This window comes from Calliphora vicina, chromosome 4 (assembly GCF_958450345.1).
Source record: "Calliphora vicina chromosome 4, idCalVici1.1, whole genome shotgun sequence".
Taxonomy (NCBI): domain Eukaryota; kingdom Metazoa; phylum Arthropoda; class Insecta; order Diptera; family Calliphoridae; genus Calliphora; species Calliphora vicina.
Window position 1 is genome coordinate 114,219,457 of NC_088783.1, and position 19,475 is coordinate 114,238,931.

At 24.1% G+C, this 19,475-nt stretch overlaps 1 protein-coding gene across 6 annotated transcripts; it reads right to left on the bottom strand.

Moving 5' to 3' along the window:
• Positions 1–3,155: 3,155 nt before the first annotated feature.
• Positions 3,156–12,527, bottom strand: fne (found in neurons). Of its 6 annotated transcripts, none has more exons than XM_065508482.1 (8): positions 11,430–12,527; positions 9,024–9,068; positions 8,697–8,954; positions 8,544–8,576; positions 8,426–8,458; positions 8,048–8,294; positions 7,559–7,603; positions 3,156–4,282 (listed from the first exon to the last, which is right to left on the bottom strand). In XM_065508482.1, the coding sequence occupies exons 1-8, from the start codon at positions 11,617–11,619 to the stop codon at positions 3,958–3,960; spliced, it is 1,176 nt and encodes a 391-aa protein (XP_065364554.1). In that variant the 5' UTR covers positions 11,620–12,527; the 3' UTR covers positions 3,156–3,957. The 6 variants fall into 6 exon arrangements, with proteins under 6 accessions (XP_065364554.1, XP_065364553.1, XP_065364555.1 ...); XM_065508481.1 differs by having other exon boundaries at positions 11,421–12,527; XM_065508483.1 differs by lacking the exon at positions 7,559–7,603 and having other exon boundaries at positions 11,421–12,527.
• Positions 12,528–19,475: the final 6,948 nt, after the last annotated feature.

The following is a 19,475-nucleotide window of genomic DNA, read 5'->3' on the forward strand; positions in this document are numbered from 1 at the left end:
ACTGTATAAAATATAAACAAAAATATCCCCAAAAGGGAAATTTATGTATAAACTCGCGGCGAAAAGAAAGGGAATAGCAAAATAACGGTTAAGTGAACAGAAAAATCAAAGTGAAAACAATTTGCTATTGTTTTGTTTGCAAATTGAAGGAACTGTTATTTTATTTTATTAATGCTTCAATAAAACAACTATTTTCTTATTAAATATTTGAAATTTCATAAGGAAATACAGCAAATAATTTAAATTGCTTAAATTTTTTATTTGTATGGCTATAAATTACTACAATTTTTTTTACTTTTAAACAATAGTAGAATAATAATAGAAAAATTTGGTAATTAAAGTATTAGGCAATTAGTTGTAGCCCAAACTTTTTCCATATTTCCCTTAAAAACTGAAATTAACACAATTATTTTATTCTTTCATTAAGGAAAGGTATGTTTTCCAGAATAATAATCCGTTTTAAATTATTTCTTTTGAAAAGTTGGCAACTCATCAAATAGAAAATTGGTAATTTCTTCTAAAATTATTAAAATATTGCTATATAATGGCTTATTATTCATAAATTGCTAAGCTCCACATATTTTTATTAATTTTAAGAAGTTTTTAAAAACAAATTGGCAACGCCATTTAATCAATTATTCATATTAAAAGACATTTTAGTATCTTTTTTGCACAATATGAAAAGACATTCGTCTTTTATTAAGAAATACCAATTTCAGTAATGAAAACTTAAAATTTTAAAACTTTCTTGTTAAAGTTGGCAACTCGGTTAATAGAAAAATTCTCCTATTTTCATTTAAACTGTAACATTTAATCAATTATTTATTTTAGTAGATATTTTAGAACCTTTTTTTCACCATGCAATGAAAAATTAAAATTTTAAAACTTTCTTATTAAAGTTGGCAACTCAGCTAATAGAAAACTTCTGCTATTTTCATTTAAAGTGTAGTAAACATAATATTATAAAGCAATTAATATAGTTTTGCTTATTTCAGTTTGATTTTTATCAATTATAAAATATTTTTAAATAAAAATTGGCAACGCCATTTAATCAAATATTCATTTCAGTAGATTTTTTTCACAATATGGTGCCATCTTTTATTAAAAAAAAATCATACTATGAAAAATTTAAATTTTCAGAATTTCTTGTTAAAGTTGGCAACTCGGTTAATGGAAAAACTCTCCGATTTTCATTTAAAGTGTAGAAACATTATGTTATAAAGCAATAAATATCATTTCTATCATGTACACTTCTTTCTAACAGTTATAAGATATTTTTAAATGCTAATTGGCAACGCCAAATTGTGTTAAACACAACATATTCTTTATAGAAAACTGTGCAATAAATATCGTTTTGCTTATTTCATTTTAATTTCTATCATTTGCACTCAGTTTTTAACAATTATAAGATGTTTTTAAATGCTAATTGGCAACGCCATTTAATAAATTATTCATTTCAGAAGATATTTGAAAACTTTTTTTACTCAATGTGGAGTGATATTTGTCTTTTATTAAGAGAAACATATTCCTGCAATGAAAAATGCAAATTTTAAAACTTTCTTGTTAAAGTTGGCAACTCGACTTGTAGAAAAATGCCTCTATTTGTATTTAAACTGTAGGAAAGGAAAAGCTAACATATACAATAGCTTATGATTCATAAATTCTTAAACTAAACATTATTTTATTAATTTTAATTGGCAACGCCAAATTGTGTTAAACACAACATTTTGTGTTAAACACAACATTTTCTTTATAGAAAATTGTGCAATAAATATCGTTTTGCTTATTTCAATTTAATTTCTATCATTTGCACTCTTTTTTAACAATTATAAGATGTTTTTAAATGCTAATTGGCAACGCCATTTAATAAATTATTCATTTCAGAAGATATTTGAAAACTTTTTTTACTCAATGTGGAGTGATATTTGTCTTTTATTAAGAAAAATAAATTCCTGCAATGTAAAATTCAAATTTTAAAACTTTCTTGTTAAAATTGGCAACTCGGTTAATGAAAAAATTCTCCCATTTCCATTTTATACACAACTTTTCCAACTCTGTATTCAATTTTCGGCTTTAAAAAAATACTGAAAATTGTAAAACTGCATTATTCTAATATGAACTGCAATAAAATATAGAAAATTTAAAAAAAAAGTGCGAATATATTAACTTTTCCATTCCAGAATTTAATTATCTGCAATAAACTGTTGGTGTTTGTTTGAAAACGACATGTTTATATCGGCCTGACACTAATTATGAGTCTAAAGTTAGATTTAAATTAGTGTTTTTACATAAAATACTGAAATTTGTAAAATAATTTCGATTAAATCCAGTTGTCCAGCCCTGCATTTCATTATCTTTTATTATTTGCAAGTGTTTGTTTAAAAACGACATGTTTATATCAACCAGCCACTAAATATGACTCCAAAGTTATGTTTAAATTAGTGTTTTTATATAAAATACTGAAAATTGTAGAAAGAAATGTTTGATTATATCAACTTTTCCATTCCTGCATTTAAATCTGCCTATTATTTGCAAGTGTGGGTTTGTTTGTTTATGTTTCTACTGTGTTTTGTTGTTGCTGTTAAGGTGGTTTACCGTTACTTTCTTGTTATGATTTGGTTGAGTGTCTCTCTCTCTCTACACTTGTTTTCTCTAGCCAGTACTGTTATGTTTAGTTTGTTTATGTTCTTGTTGTTGTTGTTGTTTATATATGTAAGTTAGTTAGTTGTGTTTTGTTGTTGCTTTATCACTACCGGGTGTTTCATAAAATTTGAAAACAATAAAATGCGAGTTTTGTTTTATTTATGGGTTTCTTTTTTTGAATTGTTTTACTTTGTATTTCTTTCTTTTTTTTCGGTTTTGTTTTGCATGGCATTTTAAACAAATTATTATATGGTTTTAAATTAAAAACTAAAATTATTACACACATTTATTTAATTAAATTTATAATATATAGCGTATAATATAATAAGTTAGAAATATAATCATAATACATACATAATAAGGAATAATATTGTTTTACTTGTTTTTTTATAAATATTTTATATATGAAATTAATTTATTTTAATTATGAAAATTCACTGGATTTTATGGGGGGTTTTTTAAAATATTTGTTTTGGTTAAGTAATTAAGGGAAATAAATTAGTATTAAGTAATTTTATTAAGAATTTAATATAATAAACATAAATATGTCTAAAAAATATTATTACACACTGATACAAATATATTTTTTTTAGTTTAGGTTTTTTTAAGAGTTTTTTTTTTTGGTTTTGTTAATAAATATTTAAGTTTGTTTGGTTTTTGGTTTTTTGTTTTTGCAATTTTCTTTTTGAAGTAATAAACATTTATTATAATAAAGTTATGGTTAATTAATATTTTAATTATGTGTTTTTTTTTTGTTATTTTAGTTTAAATATATGGTTTTATTTTGGTTTTTTTTATAGAGAGAGTAAGTAAATTATTAAAAATTTAAATTAGTTTTTTTTTAATAAAAAATAGAAATTATATAAATTATTAAATTTATTAATTAAATTATAAATAATATTTTTGCGCTACATAATGTGCTGTTGGTTTGAGAATTTTAGTTTTTTTTTTTTTGGTTTGTTAGATGTTTTACTAGCTTTTAAAGACGCATAATGTCTATATTTTGTTTTAAATAAATTTTTTTTGTTTGTGTTTATAGGAGGTTTATTTGGTTTTATCGTTTTTTTGCTTTCTTTCAAATTTAAATTTTCCTGGTTGTTTTTTATTTTTGTGGCTAAAAAGGTTTGTGTTATGGTTGGTTTTTTTGAGAGTTGTTGTTTGGTTTTTTTGTCTAAATATTTTAGTTAGTTTTAATTTATTTAAAATAAAAAACAGAAATTTGTTTTAAAGAAAATTTGACTAGTAAGTTTCTCTTTTGTTTTGTTTGTTCTAAAAAAAAGTTATTATTTATTTTTTGTCAACCATTTTAACTATTTAAGATGTTTTGGTTTTGTTGGTCTTAAAACTAACTTGCAAAACACGATTGCCTAAAGTATAACCATTCAATGATTGTATAGCCACAACCGCTTCATCATAGTTGGTCATGGTAACGAAACCGAAACCTTTGCATTTGCTGGTCTGCAGGTCACGTATAACCTTAACCGATTGGACGGCACCAAATGGTCCAAACAATTGCCACAACACATTCTCCTCCGTTTCCGGGGCCAGATTATACACAAATATACACCAACCCGAGCCGGTCATAGCATTACCGGGCAGTATAGAATTGGCCAATAGATCACCAGCCAAGGGAGAGTATCTGTTTAAGAGAAAATACACAAAAAAGAAATTTACAAACAAATTAATAATCATATTTAGATTTTAAAATACAAAACAAAAGTTAAATAAATCTATTTTCTTGTATTTCATTACAAAACTTTTAATAATTTAATACTTTACAAAACTGTCTTGCAGTTTGTTTACTTCACTAAAGAACAAACTGTTATCTGCACTCTCCCTCTCTTTATCTCTCTCTCTTTGTTTCTTTTATTTACATTTTCTTATTTCTATTTAGTGTCAGGTATTATTAAAAGTTTTGTGTTATTTTTTATAAGAATATCGCATTTTAATATAAAATAATGGTTTAAATTGTAATTCTGATATGAATTGCATGCTAAAGTTTGTGTTTGAATAAGAAAAAAGTCAATAAAAGGAAAGTTCTTAACAAAAAAAAGAGTGAAAGGCCTCTTGTTAAAACGTTAATAATTCTTAAGAAATAGTGATGAAAAAAAGGAAGAGGATAACAACCCTGAAAATTATTGCCCAATAGCAATTTGTTCTACACTTTCCAAAGTTATGGAAAGTATGGTCCAGCAAGTTAAGCAACCGGAAGTATGGCTTTCGTAGAGAGGAAAAGTAGAGTCGTTCCATTCAATGTTTTGGCGAAAGTAAAGTGGTGGCTATACTTTCTTTTTGGAATTTTAATAAAAAAAAATTAATGTTTCACAAAATTCCATTTCGTTCCATTTTTAATCTTATTTTAAATAGGGAAATATCAATAAAACACCATAATTTTTCATATAAATGAAAGTTATTAATTTTTGTTGTATATTTCTAGTGCTTTTTTAGATGATTTTTTAAATGTTTCACTAAATTCCATTTCGTTCCACCAGCGAAATGCTGATTAAAACAATTAAAATAAGCTTAACAGACTTTATTTTCATAATAAGATACCATTTTTTTTAATTTTGAGCAGTGTTTCACTTGATTCCATTTCATTCCCCTGGTAAAATTACGATTTTAATTATTAAAATTTTAGAAATCTATACAAAATTTTTTTGTAATTAATTCAATTTGTCTATTTCTTTATGATAAACTACTTTTTTAAGAAAATTTGTTAATGTTTCACAAAATTCCATTTTGTTCCACTTTTTAAAAATTGCAGAATATTGATTAAATTAACAAAATATGTTTAAAATAATAATTGCTGTATATTTTTGAGGTTTTAAGAAGGATTTTTAGAATGTTTCACTAAATTCCATTTCGTTCCACTAGCGAAATGCTGGGTAAAACAATTAGGAAATGCTGAAGAGACTTTATTTTCATAATAAGATACCATTTTTTTTAATTTTGAGCAGTGTTTCACTTGATTCCATATCGTTCCCCTTATAAAATTACGATTTTAATTATTAAAATTTTAGAAAACTGTATAAAACCTTTTTGTAATTAATTCAATTTGTCTATTTCTTTATGATAAACTACTTTTTTAAAAAAAAAATTATAATGTTTCACAAAATTCCATTTTGTTCCACTTCTTAAAAATTGCAGAATATTGATTAAATTAACAAAATATGTTTAAAATAATAATTGCTGTATTTTTATTGAGGTTTTAAGGATTTTTATAATGTTTCACTAAATTCCATTTCGTTCCAACAGCGAAATGCTGTTTAAAACAATTAGGAAATGCTGAAGAGACTTTATTTTCATAATAAGATACCATTTTTTTAATTTTGAGCAGTGTTTCACTTGATTCCATTTCGTTCCCCAGGTAAAATTACGATTTTAATTGTGAAAATTTTAGAAAACTGTATAAAACATTTTTGTAATTAATTCAATTTGTCTATTTCTTTATGATAAACTACTTTTTTGGGCAAATTTTTTAATGTTTCACAAAATTCCATTTTGTTCCACTTTTTAAAAATTGCAGAATATTGATTAAATTAACAAAATAAGTTAAAATATTAATTATTTTTAATAAGGGGATTTTTTGCTGTACTTTTTGAGGTTTTAAGGTGCATTTTTATAATGTTTCACTAAATTCCATTTCGTTCCACTAGCAAAATGCAGGTTAAAACCATTAAGATATGCTTAAGAGACTTTATTTTTATAATAATGTACAATTTTTTTTAATTTTGAGCAGTGTTTCACTTGATTCCATACGTTCCCCTGGTAAAATTACGATTCTAATTATTAAAATTTTAGAAAACTGTATAAAACTTTTTTGTAATTAATTCATTTTGTTTATTTCTTTATGATAAACTACTTTTTTGGGCAAATTTTTTAATGTTTCACAAAATTCCATTTTGTTCCACTTTTTAAAAATCGCAGAATATGGATTAAATTAACAAAATAAGTTTAAAATATTAATTGTTTATAATATGGGGATTTTTTGCTGTATATTTTTAAGGTTTTAAGAAGGATTTTTATAATGTTTCACTATATTCCATTTCGTTCCACCAGCGAAATGTTGTTTAAAACAATTAGAAAATGCTTAAGAGACTTTATTTTCATAATAAGGTACAATTTTCTTTTAATTTTGAGCAGTGTTTCACTTGATTCCATTTCGTTCCCCTGGTAAAATTATGATTTTAATTATTAGAATTTTAGAAAACAGCATACAACTTTTTTGTAATTAATTCATTTTGTCTATTTCTTTATGATAAACTACTTTTTTAGGCAAATTTTTTAATGTTTCACAAAATTCCATTTTGTTCCACTTTTTAAAAATTGCAGAATATGGAATAAATTAACAAAATAAGTTTAAAATATTAATTGTTTTTAATAAGGGGATTTTTTTCTGTATTTTTTTGAGGTTTTAAGAAGGATTTTTAGAATGTTTCATTTGATTCCATTTCATTCCCCTGGTAAAATTACTATTTTTAAGACTTTTTTTACACCTCTTTTTTTAAAAAAACTTTCCTTTTTTATTAACTTTTATTGTTTTCAAGTGACTGGTAATTTAAAGACACAAATTAATTAGAATATAGTATATGTTATAAATAAACATAAAAAACAACTAAAATCAAAAACAAACAAACAAACACGTAATACATTAAGGAAACCAATTATAACAAACTAAAAAGACTTAATAATGAAAGTTTTTAATAAATGGAATAAAACATTGAGTTAAACAAAATAAACATAAATTGAACACAATTTCTTTTATCTCAAAACACTACAAATCATAAAAAAACAATTGTTTACGCCAAAAATGTTTTATTTAAAACTTATTATAACTATTTTTTGGTTTTTGGTTTTTTGTATTTTTAATTTTTTTCTTTGATAAACAAATAAAATAATAAAGAAAATAATTCACCTTTGTAAACCCTTGTTAATCGCTAACATCGGGCTTTTTCCAATGCTAAACAAATTAATTTTTTTATTTTTTTTTTGCATAAAATGAAATAAAATTAAAAAAGAAAAATTTTAAAAAATATTTAAATATAGAAAAAATATATAAACAAAATACATTATTTTTTAGATTAGTAAAAAATTTTGTAGAAAATTTTTGCAAAGAATTTTTTTTATATTAATTTTTAGGAGTTATTTTCTATAGAAAATTAAAAGGGAGTAACTTACAAAATTTAAGGAAATAATGAAAAAAAAAAATTGAAAAAAAAACAAAATTTAAGGAAATAAATAAAAAAAAATTAGGTTATTTAAAAGAAAAGGAAAATATAGTTAAAGAAAGGGATTTTCTTGTACTGGCTAAAGCATGCAGTTTTTTAATGTTTTATTTTAGTTTTTTTTCTCACTTAATAATCTAAAGTCTATAGGAAATTAAAGGGGAAATTCTTAAACTCACCTAATGCGACCAGCTGAGGGCAAAGCGCCGGCAGCTAAACGTCGCGTAGCAGCAGCTGCTTGTGGTGTTAGATAAGCCGCCAATGGTGGTGGGATTTGGGCTTTAGCACTATTGCTTGGATTATTGGCAAATTTAACAGTTATAGGTTCTGTATAACCTTTAGGAGTTTTACCATTCAGTTCTTGTATTGCACGTTCGGCTTCGTTGCGTTGATCAAAACGTATAAAACCAACACCCTTTGAGAGACCTTTAAAATTAATTTATTAATAAACATTATTTTTCAAACTTTTGTAAAAAAATTTGTTAGATTTTTTTTTGTTAATAAAACTTTAAATAATAATCCACATAACCACAAATTATAACTTAAAAAAAACCTACCAAATTCTCCTGTAATTTTGTTAGCTAAAACATCTGTAAATGAAAATTATGCCAAAAAAAAAAGAAAAACATAATAATGAAAACTCTACATAATTCTCAAAAATAAAACAAAACCTACCAATTTCTTGCTTTATAGTTAAAGGTTTAACATCTTTAAATAAACAAAAAAAATATAAAAAACACATAAATTGTTAGACAATCAGAAATAAAAAGAAAAAAATTATAACAAAATACATAAATCATAAAACAAATATAGCGATAATAAACTTACCCGATATATTATCACAGAGTATACGAGATGTTATTATTTTGCCATATGGTGCAAATAATGATTCCAAGTCTGGTTGTGATAGATTTTTGGGAAGACCCGATACATATAAATTAGCACCCTTGATTGATTCCGAACTTGGACGGGCGTATGATACTTTAATCACCTTATTTTGTAAACGCAAACCATTCAAAGTGTTGACCGCCTTCTCAGCATCCTCTGGCCGTACATAGTTAACGAAACCATAGCCCAAACTCTGACCTATAAAATCGATTAACAAGAAATGGTTTAACAATTTGAATTGTTTTAAAAGCAATTAATATAAATTACCTTGCTGTAAAGCTGGATTTAAAGCTGTCAAAGAGGCTGGCAAAACTAAAAGAAAAAAAGAAAAGGTAAATTTTAATATGATTTGTAAAAAAAGGCCGAAATTTTTTAAAGGAATTCTTAAGGCTTATGAAGGCATAAATTTTTACGAAATATTTAAAATTTTCCAAAAAAGGACATACGGCAAACTTCTAAACTAAACATGCTACATCAACGAAATTTGTTGAGTGTATGAAGGACTCCAAACCACAACTTGTGCTGCAATTAGTTTTTAAAATTTCTAAATTTTTATTTAAAAAATTTCAATATTTTTGTTATACAACAATTTTAAAATTATAAAATTTGTGTAAAAATTGTAATTAGTTACTACTGGTTTAAAACCCCTAAACAAAAACCAATTTTTACGAAATATTTAAAATTTTCCAAAAAAGGACATATGGCAAACTTCTAAACTAAACATGCTACATCAATGAAATTTGTTGAGCGTATGAGGCACTCTAAAACACAACTTGTGCTGCAATTAGTTTTTAAAATTTCTAAGTTTTTATTAAAAAAATTTCAATATTTTTGTTATACATAATTTTAAAATTATAAAATTTGTGTAAGAATTGTAATTAGTTAGTACTGGTTTAAAACCCCTAAACAAAAATCTATTTTTACGAAATATTGAAAAATTTTTCAAAAAAGGATATATGGCAAACTTCTAAACTAAACCTGCTACATCAACGAAATTTGTTGAGTGTATGAAGGACTCCAAACCACAACTTGTGCTTCAATTAGTTTTTAAAATTTCTAAGGTTTTATTAAAAAAAATTCAATATTTTTGTTATACAACAATTTTAAAATTATAAAATTTTTGTTGAAATTGTAATTAGTTAGTACTGGTGTAAAAACCATAAACAAATATCTATTTTTACGAAATATTTAAAATTTTCCAAAAAAGGACATATGACAAACTTCTAAACTAAACATGCTACATCAATGAAATTTGTTGAGCGTATGAGGCACTCTAAAACACAACTTGTGCTGCAATTAGTTTTCACAATTTCTTAGTTTTTATTAAAAAAAATTCTATATTTTTGTTATAAAAAATGTTTTTTTTTTTAAAAAACACATAAATTGTCAAAACTAATTCCAGCACAAGTTGTGATTTACAGCCCCTCATAAGCTCAACAGATTTCATTGAAGTAGCAGCCTTAGTTTAAAAGTTTTTCAAATATCCTTTTTGGGAAATTTTTAATTTTTTTTGTGAAAATTGGTTTATGGTTATGAATTTTAAATCAATACAATCTAAACAAAACTTTTGTATAAATTTTGTAATTAAAAAAATTCTTTTAACAAAAATATTGAAATTTGAATAATATAAAAACAGAAATTGAGAAATCTTAATATAACACAAGTCGTGCCTTAAGGTTGTTTATATGTCTACAAAGGTTTATTGAAATAGCAGTTTTAGTTCAAAAGTTTGCCATATATCCTTTTTTTAAAATTTTGTTATTTTTTGTAAAAATTTGATTTAAATTATTGTTTTTAAACCAGTACTCCCTAAATGAAACTTCCACATAATTTAAATTTTTTTAATTTTATTTCATAAGTAAAATATTGAATTTTTTGTAATATAATCACGGAAATTCAGAAAACGAATTACAGCACAAGTTGTGCTTAGTTGTCCCTTATATGCCTATAATTTTTTTTTTGAAATATTTGCTTTGGTTTATAAGTTTGCCATATATCCTTTTTGAAAAATTTTGAAATTTTTAGTCAAAATTATTTTTTTTTAAATTATTTCGTTCTAGCATTATTAAAACAATTTGTTTTCATAAATATTATAATTTAAAAATTTTTTATATTAAAAATATTAAATTTTTTTTAATAAAAAACCAGAAATTGTACAAACTATTTACAGCACAAGTTGTGCCTTAGAGTGCCTTATGCATGCACCATACATTTGAGGTAGAATCTGTTTTAGTTTAGAAGTTTGTCATATATCCTTTTTTGTAAATTTTGAAATTTTTTGTAAAAATTTAGTTTTTTTTAATTCTTTTGTAACAAATTCACCTAAATAACAAATTGTCCAATTTGTTTTCCATTTTATCATTTCTGTTAACAGAAAATTTGATAACTTTTTATGAAAAATTAAAAAAAGAGAAAATTTAATTATAACACATGTTGTGTATTAATGTCCTTTATATGCCTGCCGAGTTTTATTGAAATATCTGCTTTAGTTTAGAAGTTTGTTATATATCCTTTTTCTGGTAATATTGTTAAATGTTCAAAACAGGACTCTAAAAACTTCTGAAGTTTCTCAAAATAGTTTGGTGGGGATTTTTGAGGCCATTTTTGGAAGGAAAAAAGTTTTATGTTAAAAAAAAATATATATACTAAGTTTTGCATATTTACCCAAATTACCTGAGACTTTATCGCGCACCAGCTTGCAACTCTCCAGCTCTCCAATGCTGGAGAACAAGGAGCGCATCTCCTCTTGGGTCATTGTTTGCGGCAGATAGTTGACAATTAGATTGGTGCGCGACTCATCTGAGTTGCCATCGACAGACCCATTGGTGCTGCCATTCTTGACAATATCCATGGCATTGGTCATTTTTAGTTGTTGGGCTGCTGTTGGCTGTGGAATTCTTTGCGGTTGGAGAGTAATTTTGAAGCTTTTCTCTGGCGACTGGGTTTTAAGCAACACAATAAAGTTGAGCTAACAACGTGTAAGGATTTTGTAACGCCTGGACTTAATTTAGTTTTTGTTTTTTTAGATTTTTTTTAAAAAAAAGCTTTGATTGCGCTTAGCACAAGTTTAAGAAGAATTTTTTGTTGTTAATGTTTTAAATGTTAGGGGGTTTTAATTTAAAAGCGTAGTTTTGTTTTTTTTTGTTTATATTAAGAGAGTTTCTTTTTTGGAGTTTTAGATCTTTGTATTTAGATCATAAATTTATAATTTAAAATTGTTTAAATTTTATAATTTTTCTTTTTTGTTTTTTTTTTTAATAAAAGTTAAAAGAGTAAATTTTACTAATGATTTTGTTGAGTATTTTTTTATATTTTGGGGTTTTTCTTTTATTTTTAATATAAAATTGCAAAAATGCAAAAAGTTTTTGGGTTTTTTGTTGTTGTTATTTTAGCATAAATTATTTGACTAAGTATTAAATTTTATAAATTTATTTGTTGTTGTATTTTAATATGGAACATTTGGTTTATTTTTCTTTTCTTTTTTTTAACCTCCAATAAAAGTTTTTTAACTTTTTTGTTCAAATTTTGTTTTTTTATCAAAGAGGTTGAGTTGTAAAAATGATTATTTTTTGTTGTAATTCGTTAATTTATTTTTTACTTTAGCTCTGTAATAGTTGGTTTTCTTTGGTGGTGTTGATTTGCAAGATTTTCTTTATAAACTTGATTTTTTTTGTTTGTTTTGGAATTAATATTAAATTTAAATACGAAATATTTTCTCACTTGGTGTACAATAATAGCTGCTCGATTGCTTACTCAATATATATTTTATATTTATCAAATCTGCAAAGAAATAAGGAAAAAAGAAGGAAGGGTTAATATTATAAGCTTAAAATATGTAAAATTTATGTTTGTACATGCAACAAAACAACATTGAATGTCTATTACACAAGATTAATGATGCCGGAGATTAACCATATATTGCATTTTTTTAATCCCTTGACAACCCTGTTTGTTAGCTAAGCTACAAGTTAACAAATGCTGAGCTAGCAAAAATGATAAACACAGTAGAGCTGATGAATCTTCAAAACTATTGGTTAAATTTTTAATATTAGAAACATCTATACACCACATTGTCTTTGGGAATACAAAGTTCTAAGCACAGACGGCTTTATAAGAAACCAAAGTTTACATTTACATAAATTTTATAATTTTAAAATTTTTTTATAACACAAAACTTTATATTTTCTTAAAAAAACAACAGAAATTTTAAAAACTAATTATAGCACAAGTTGTCATTTGGAGTCCTTTATATGCCTACCAAATTTTATTGCAGTCCGTGCTCTATTTTAAAAGTTTGTCATATATCCTTTTTTGTCATTTTACAAAATGTTCATAAAAATTTATGTATTGTTAAGTCTTTTATAACAAAAGAACCTAAATACAAAAATTGTAAAAAAAAATTTCAGTTTTTTGTTTTTGGTAAAAAAGAATTTTATAAATTTTTATGAATAACACAATAATTTTTAAAAATAACTATACCACAAGTCGTGTATTAAAGCCCTTTAGTTAACCACCAAATTTTATTAAAATATTTACATTATTTAAGAAGTTTGTCATATATCCTTTTTATGAAAAACCATAAATTGTTAAAACTAACTATATCACAAGTTGAATATTAGGACCCTTTATTTAGCCACCAAATTTTATTAAAATATATCCAATATTTTAGAAGTTTGTCATATATCCTTTTTATGAAAAACCATAAATTGTTAAAAATAACTATACCACAAGTTGAATATTAGGGCCCTTTATTTAACCACCAAATTTTATTAAAATATTTACATTATTTTAGAAGTTTGTCATATATCCTTTTTATGAAAAACCATAAATTGTTAAAACTAACTAAACCACAAGTTGTATATTAGGGCCATTTATTTAACCTCCAAATTTTATTAAAATATATCCATCATTTTAGAAGATTGACATATATCCTTTTTATGAAAAAACCATAAATTGTTAAAACTAACTATACCACAAGTTGCGTATTAGGTCCCTTTATTTGACCACCAGCTTTTATTAAAATATTCATATGATTTAAGAAGTTTGCCATATATCCTTTTTTTGGTAAAGTTTGAAAATTTTCTAAAAATTGACTTTTTTATTGTGGGTTGTGTACTTTAACGTCTTGCATACATATATTATTAATACATTTTTATATTGTCATCTTGGTTACCATAAAATTCAATATTTTTTAATAGAAATACATAAATTGTTGAAACTAACTATGCCACAACTTATAGATTTGCGTTCTGAATTGTTCTATCAAATTTTTTTGAACTAGCAGCTTTAGTTTACAAGTTTGCTAAATATCCTTTTTTAAGTTTTCATAAATTTCTACAAAAATTAGATTTTTGTGTTACAAGGCCTGAAATTTTAGCATTCCCTGACCCTTCTTTACGTCTCTTAATATCAAAAAGCCTTTAATTACATCATTTGTTATCACATTTAATCAATCTTGATTAGAGTTTTCAAAAACGTCACTTCCTTAATCATCTAAGTACATATACATATGTATCCTAGAAATAACCACCTAAGCTAAGAAACAACAACAATTGATAACAAATCTAAACACTCAAGCTGTATAAGGGTGGCTAGCGAAAAGTCCAGTTGGAATAATAAATAATAAAGAACACAAAAGAAAAATTATTTTATTAAGGTCCTGTCAAAAACAAACATTAACTGCAAAGGCAGCAAAGAGCCATAAAAACAGGGGAAGGAAATTTTATGTTTATGCTAGACTTTTGTTAAACAGCGAATAGGAAGTAGTACATTGTATCTGCTGTTGTAACATACAATAGAAAAAATAACATTAAAAGGGGTCATTGAACTTTATGCATCAAATATAAACTGTTTGAGAAGCTGTTCATATTTTTTTTTAAAAAAAATTTCTTTGAAATTTAAAATTAATCATAGAATCCTATTAATATTTTAATGATTAAACATATTTCATTTTGATTTTTTTTTGATTTTCTTAATTTTTTTAAACAAAAATTTTATAATTTCAAAAAAAAATCTAAACAATATCGAAAGTAATTATACAGCAAGTTGTGTTTTAATTACCTTTATATTATTACTTAATTTTATTGTTGTAATTGCTTTGGTTAAGGTTTTCTTCATATATCCTTTTTTGAAAATTTTATAAAATTTCGCTAAAATTTTAAATTAACCCTGCAACCATAATTATCTTTTTCTATTTAAAAGTTATTCATATATTTTATAATTTTTTTTAATTTTTGTAAACAAAAATTTGAAAATTTTTAGAAAAAAAATTGAAAATTTTAAAATTTAATTATAGCACATGTTGTGTTTTAGTAACTTTTAAATGCTTACAAAATTTTATTGATGCAACTGCTTTGGTTTGGGTTTTCTTCATATATCCTTTTTTGAAAATTTTATAAAATTTCTCTAAAATTTAAAATTAACCCTGCCAACTTAATTATCTTTATATATTTAAAAGTTATTCATATATTTTATAATTTTTTTTTTAATTTTGTAATCAAAAATTTGAAAATTTTTAGAAAAAAATTTTAAAATTTTAAAATTTAATTATCGCACATGTTGTGTTTTAGTAACTTATAAATGCTTACAAAATTTTATTGATGCAACTGCTTTGGTTTAGGTTTTCTTCATATATCCTTTTTGGAAATTTGTATAAAATTTGTAAAAACCGGTTTTTTTCTGGTTACAACTAATTAAATGTTAATTTTCTATTGTTGTTTAAACATATTTTGAATTTTTTAAACATATTTTCATTATAATTTTTCTAATTTTTAAGAATTTTCAAAAATATTTTTTAAACAACTCGCAGTTTTAAGTGTTTTATATGCTCCTTTAGTATTAAGTTCCTTTGTACTTAGGTTTTTGTTCTTACCTTATATCCTTTTTTTGTTAGTTTCATAAAATTTTATTTAAAATGATTTAAAAGCCTTTTAAAACCTTACTCGTTTAATTTGTGTTATTGTTTTATATAAAATGTTTTGTATTGTTTTTAAAAAACAGCTGTTTTTTTCTATTTTTTCAAACAATGAAAATCTTAAACGACATTAGGCCCCATCTCTGAAGTGACACTTAACAAAGACACACATTTAAAACACACACTGGCAAAGTTCAAACTAAGTGTTTGAAAAACATTGAGTTCAATGAACATACAAAATGCCGGTCGGCCGCATAAACATAAAACAAATACAACATTTTTTTATTATGTAAAAAAGACACAATTTATTTTTTTGTTGAAATTTTTGGTTAAACGGAAAGAAAGAAAGTCAAAAGCAAAAAAAACAAACAATTTCATAAGGACATAAAGGACTTGACAGGGAAAAAGTGTAAAAAAATAACAAAACACACCCAGAGAATGTATTAAATAAATACATACACATCTCAAAGCTACTCATACATACAAAAATTAAAGGATGTATAAGTAAAATACAAAAAAAAATCAAGCTGAGGTGGTTGTTGTTGTTTTAATTATTACAGTGACAGTGTATTTTTTTACCAAATAAACGTTATGCAATTTTTACAACAACACATTACTCTCTTTCTCTTGAAGCAAAACTCACACTCTTACTCTTTCCCACCACATGTAATTGACACTTTTTTACTGTTATTTTTTATTTTCTTCGCATGGGAGCGCAAATATGTATGTGAGTTTTCTCTATACACTTATACCGTTAAATATACATTTGACCTCATTTTTTCTATACAAAATTTCACCACAATTTTGTTGTTATATTTTTGTAAGTGTGTTTCAGAGAGTGTGTGTTTAAAGGGTGGGGTTTCAGCTTAAGAGGTGTCTGTCTAACAGTCTTTTAGTCTGTCGGCTTTTTTTAAGGTGTTGTTCAATTTTTTTTTTGCTGTATGCACATGCAACATGCTAGCTTGTAAGTATTTAAGTGCTTTTTGAAGGGTTTTTATTAAAATTTATGGAAGAAAAAAGACCTAACAACAAAATCAAAATATGCATAAACAGGCTAATTAAAAAAAACACGTGACATAATTTAATGTAATCTTAATAAAAAAAATCAAACAATTGAATAAAAATATACACAATTTCAGGAAAATGTATGGGTGTTGGGAGTTTTTTATTTAAAGGGGATTGTTAAACAAAGTAAAATTTTGTTATTTTAGTTGTTTTGAAAAACTTGCATTGCCAACCATATTGAAAATTGAAGTTTTAAGGCATATAATTTATATTTAAGTATCTGGAACCCTTAAAATATCAATTTCAAAATTTTTTGGAAAATTCGCATTGCCAACTGTTAGAAATGTTTCTTTAAAATAGCTCAATAGCTACAAATATATTTTATTCTCTATTATTTCATATTTCCGAAAAATTCTAAAACTTTTTATATATTAAAAACAAATTTTTCTTAATTTTCAAAAAACCTCGCATTGCCAACTAAATAAAAAATTAATATTTTTAAAATTTTTTTATATAAAACAGTTTAGAAATCTATTCTTAAATATTTTCCATCATTAAAAATTTATTTTAAGCATGTTTTGGAAAATTCGCATTGCCAACTGCTGCTAATATTTTTGAAATTAATCATCATTGACTAAAAACTTTCCATTTTGTATAAAATAAACATTTTCTAAAACATTGCATACATAAAAAACTTAATTTTTGTAACTTAAAAAAAACTCGCATTGCCAACTATATTATATATTAATATTTTTAAGTTTTTTTTTACATAAAACTGTTTCAAAAGCTATTTTTTAAGTATTTTCCATCATTAAAAACTCATTTTAAGCATGTTTTGGAAAATTCGCATTGCCAACTGCTGCTAATATTTTTGAAATTAATCATCATTGACTAAAAACTTTCCATTTTGTATTGCATAAACATTTTCTAAAACATTGCATACATAAAAAACTTAATTTTTGTAACTAAAAAAAGAAACTCGCATTGCCAACTATATTATATATTAATATTTTTAAGTTTTTTTTTATATAAAACTGTTTAGAAAGCTATTTTTAAGTATTTTCCATCATTAAAAACTCATTTTAAGCATGTTTTGGAAAATTCGCTTTGCCAACTGCAGCTAATAATTTTTAAATTGCTAATTAATGACTAAAAAATTCCAATTATAAATTGCTTAAACATTTCCTAACATATTGCTTACATTAAAAACTGAATTTGTTTAATTTTTAAAAAAAATCGCATTGCCAACTATATGAAAAGTTTTAATTTTAGGCCTCTCTTTTATAGTAAACTATTTAGAAATGTCTAATTAGAGTTTAAAACTTTTAAAATGTCAATTTATGCATAATTTGGAAATTTCGCATTGCCAACAATTTTACAGTTTCTTTTAAAATAGCTTATTAATATCAAAAAATATAAATTCTTTATTGCCTTAACATTTCCAAATACATTTCAAATATTGAAAACTAAATGTTATGCATTTAAAAAAAACTCACATTGCCAATTATATTGAAAATTACAATTTTAAAGTAATTATTGCATATATATCTATTTATAAATCACAGTAAAGGCAAAAATATCAATTATTTACTATATAAATATTTCTTAACACAGTCTATACATTAAAAATTATTTCTTTGTAATTTTTAACAAACTCGCATTGCCAACTATGTTGCAACATACTAAATTTAAATATTTATTTTATATAAATTATTTAGAAAGCTTAACTTAACTCTTTGCCATCATTAAAAAATTATTTTAATCAATTTTTCCAAAATTCGCATTGCCAACTATGATTTAATTACTTCTAAAATGACAAATTAAACACTAAAATTAAAAATCTATTTGACAAACATTTCTTATCGAGTACATGTCATTAATAGGAATCAAATAAAAACAAAACTTCGGTAATTTTTAGAAATTCGCGTTGCCAACTATATTATGAACTTAAATTTTTGAGAAAATTTTCTACAGAAAACATATTAGCAGGATATTCTTAACCATTTTAGTTTATTAGAAATTGAAATTGTAAACTTTTTAAAGAATCGCATTGCCAACTATATTGTGAACTTAAATTTTTGAGAAAATTTGCTACAGAAAACATATTATTAGGAGACTCTTAACCATTTTAATTTATTAGAAATTGAAATTGTAAACTTTTTAAAGAATCGCATTGCCAACTACTATTAACTTTAAGTTTTAATTGCTCATTCTTGACTAAGAATTAACATTTTTTAATGGGTAAACATTTTCCTATACATTAATTTGCTGTTGAATACTTAAAAATCTAATTTTGTTAGGTTTTAAAATGTCGCGTTACCAATAATATTGCGAACTTTTAATTTCCAACTAAACTATTAACATATATTTAATAGGTAACCATTTCCAAATACAGTGCAATACTATAAAACTCATTTTAAATAAGTTTTAAGAATTCGCATTGCCAACTACTAGAATTTTTTTTGCACGTTTGTGTTCCAAAAATATAATTATTTTTATATCTTTTGTTCCTTTAAATGTTTGGCTTTTTTACATATGTAAGTGTTAAAATATTAATGGTTTTTTGTTGGTGTTTTCGTATTAAAATCAATTAAAAGTTTGTTTTGGTTTTTAATACGAATTACTTGCCAACTTCACTATCTATGATTAAACTAACGAAAAGTGCTGCCAAGTTTAAACAACTAGAAACTTAACACAGAAAACCTGAGAGAAACTTAACAAAATGGCTACCATAAGAGCAAGTTAAGCAAATAAACTTGAGATTAAAATGATTAAACTAACGAAAAGTGCTGCCAAGTTTA

Excerpts from the sequence above, each read along its gene's own strand:
- fne (XM_065508481.1), bottom strand. The coding sequence starts at position 11,619 with ATGACCAATGCCATGGATATTGTCAAGAATGGCAGCACCAATGGGTCT. Across the intron at positions 9,069-11,420 it reads TAAAGTCTCAGGTAATTTGG|TTTTGCCAGCCTCTTTGACA; the intron begins GTAAATATGCAA and ends TTTTTCTTTTAG. Across the intron at positions 8,955-9,023 it reads AAATCCAGCTTTACAGCAAG|GTCAGAGTTTGGGCTATGGT; the intron begins GTAATTTATATT and ends TCGATTTTATAG.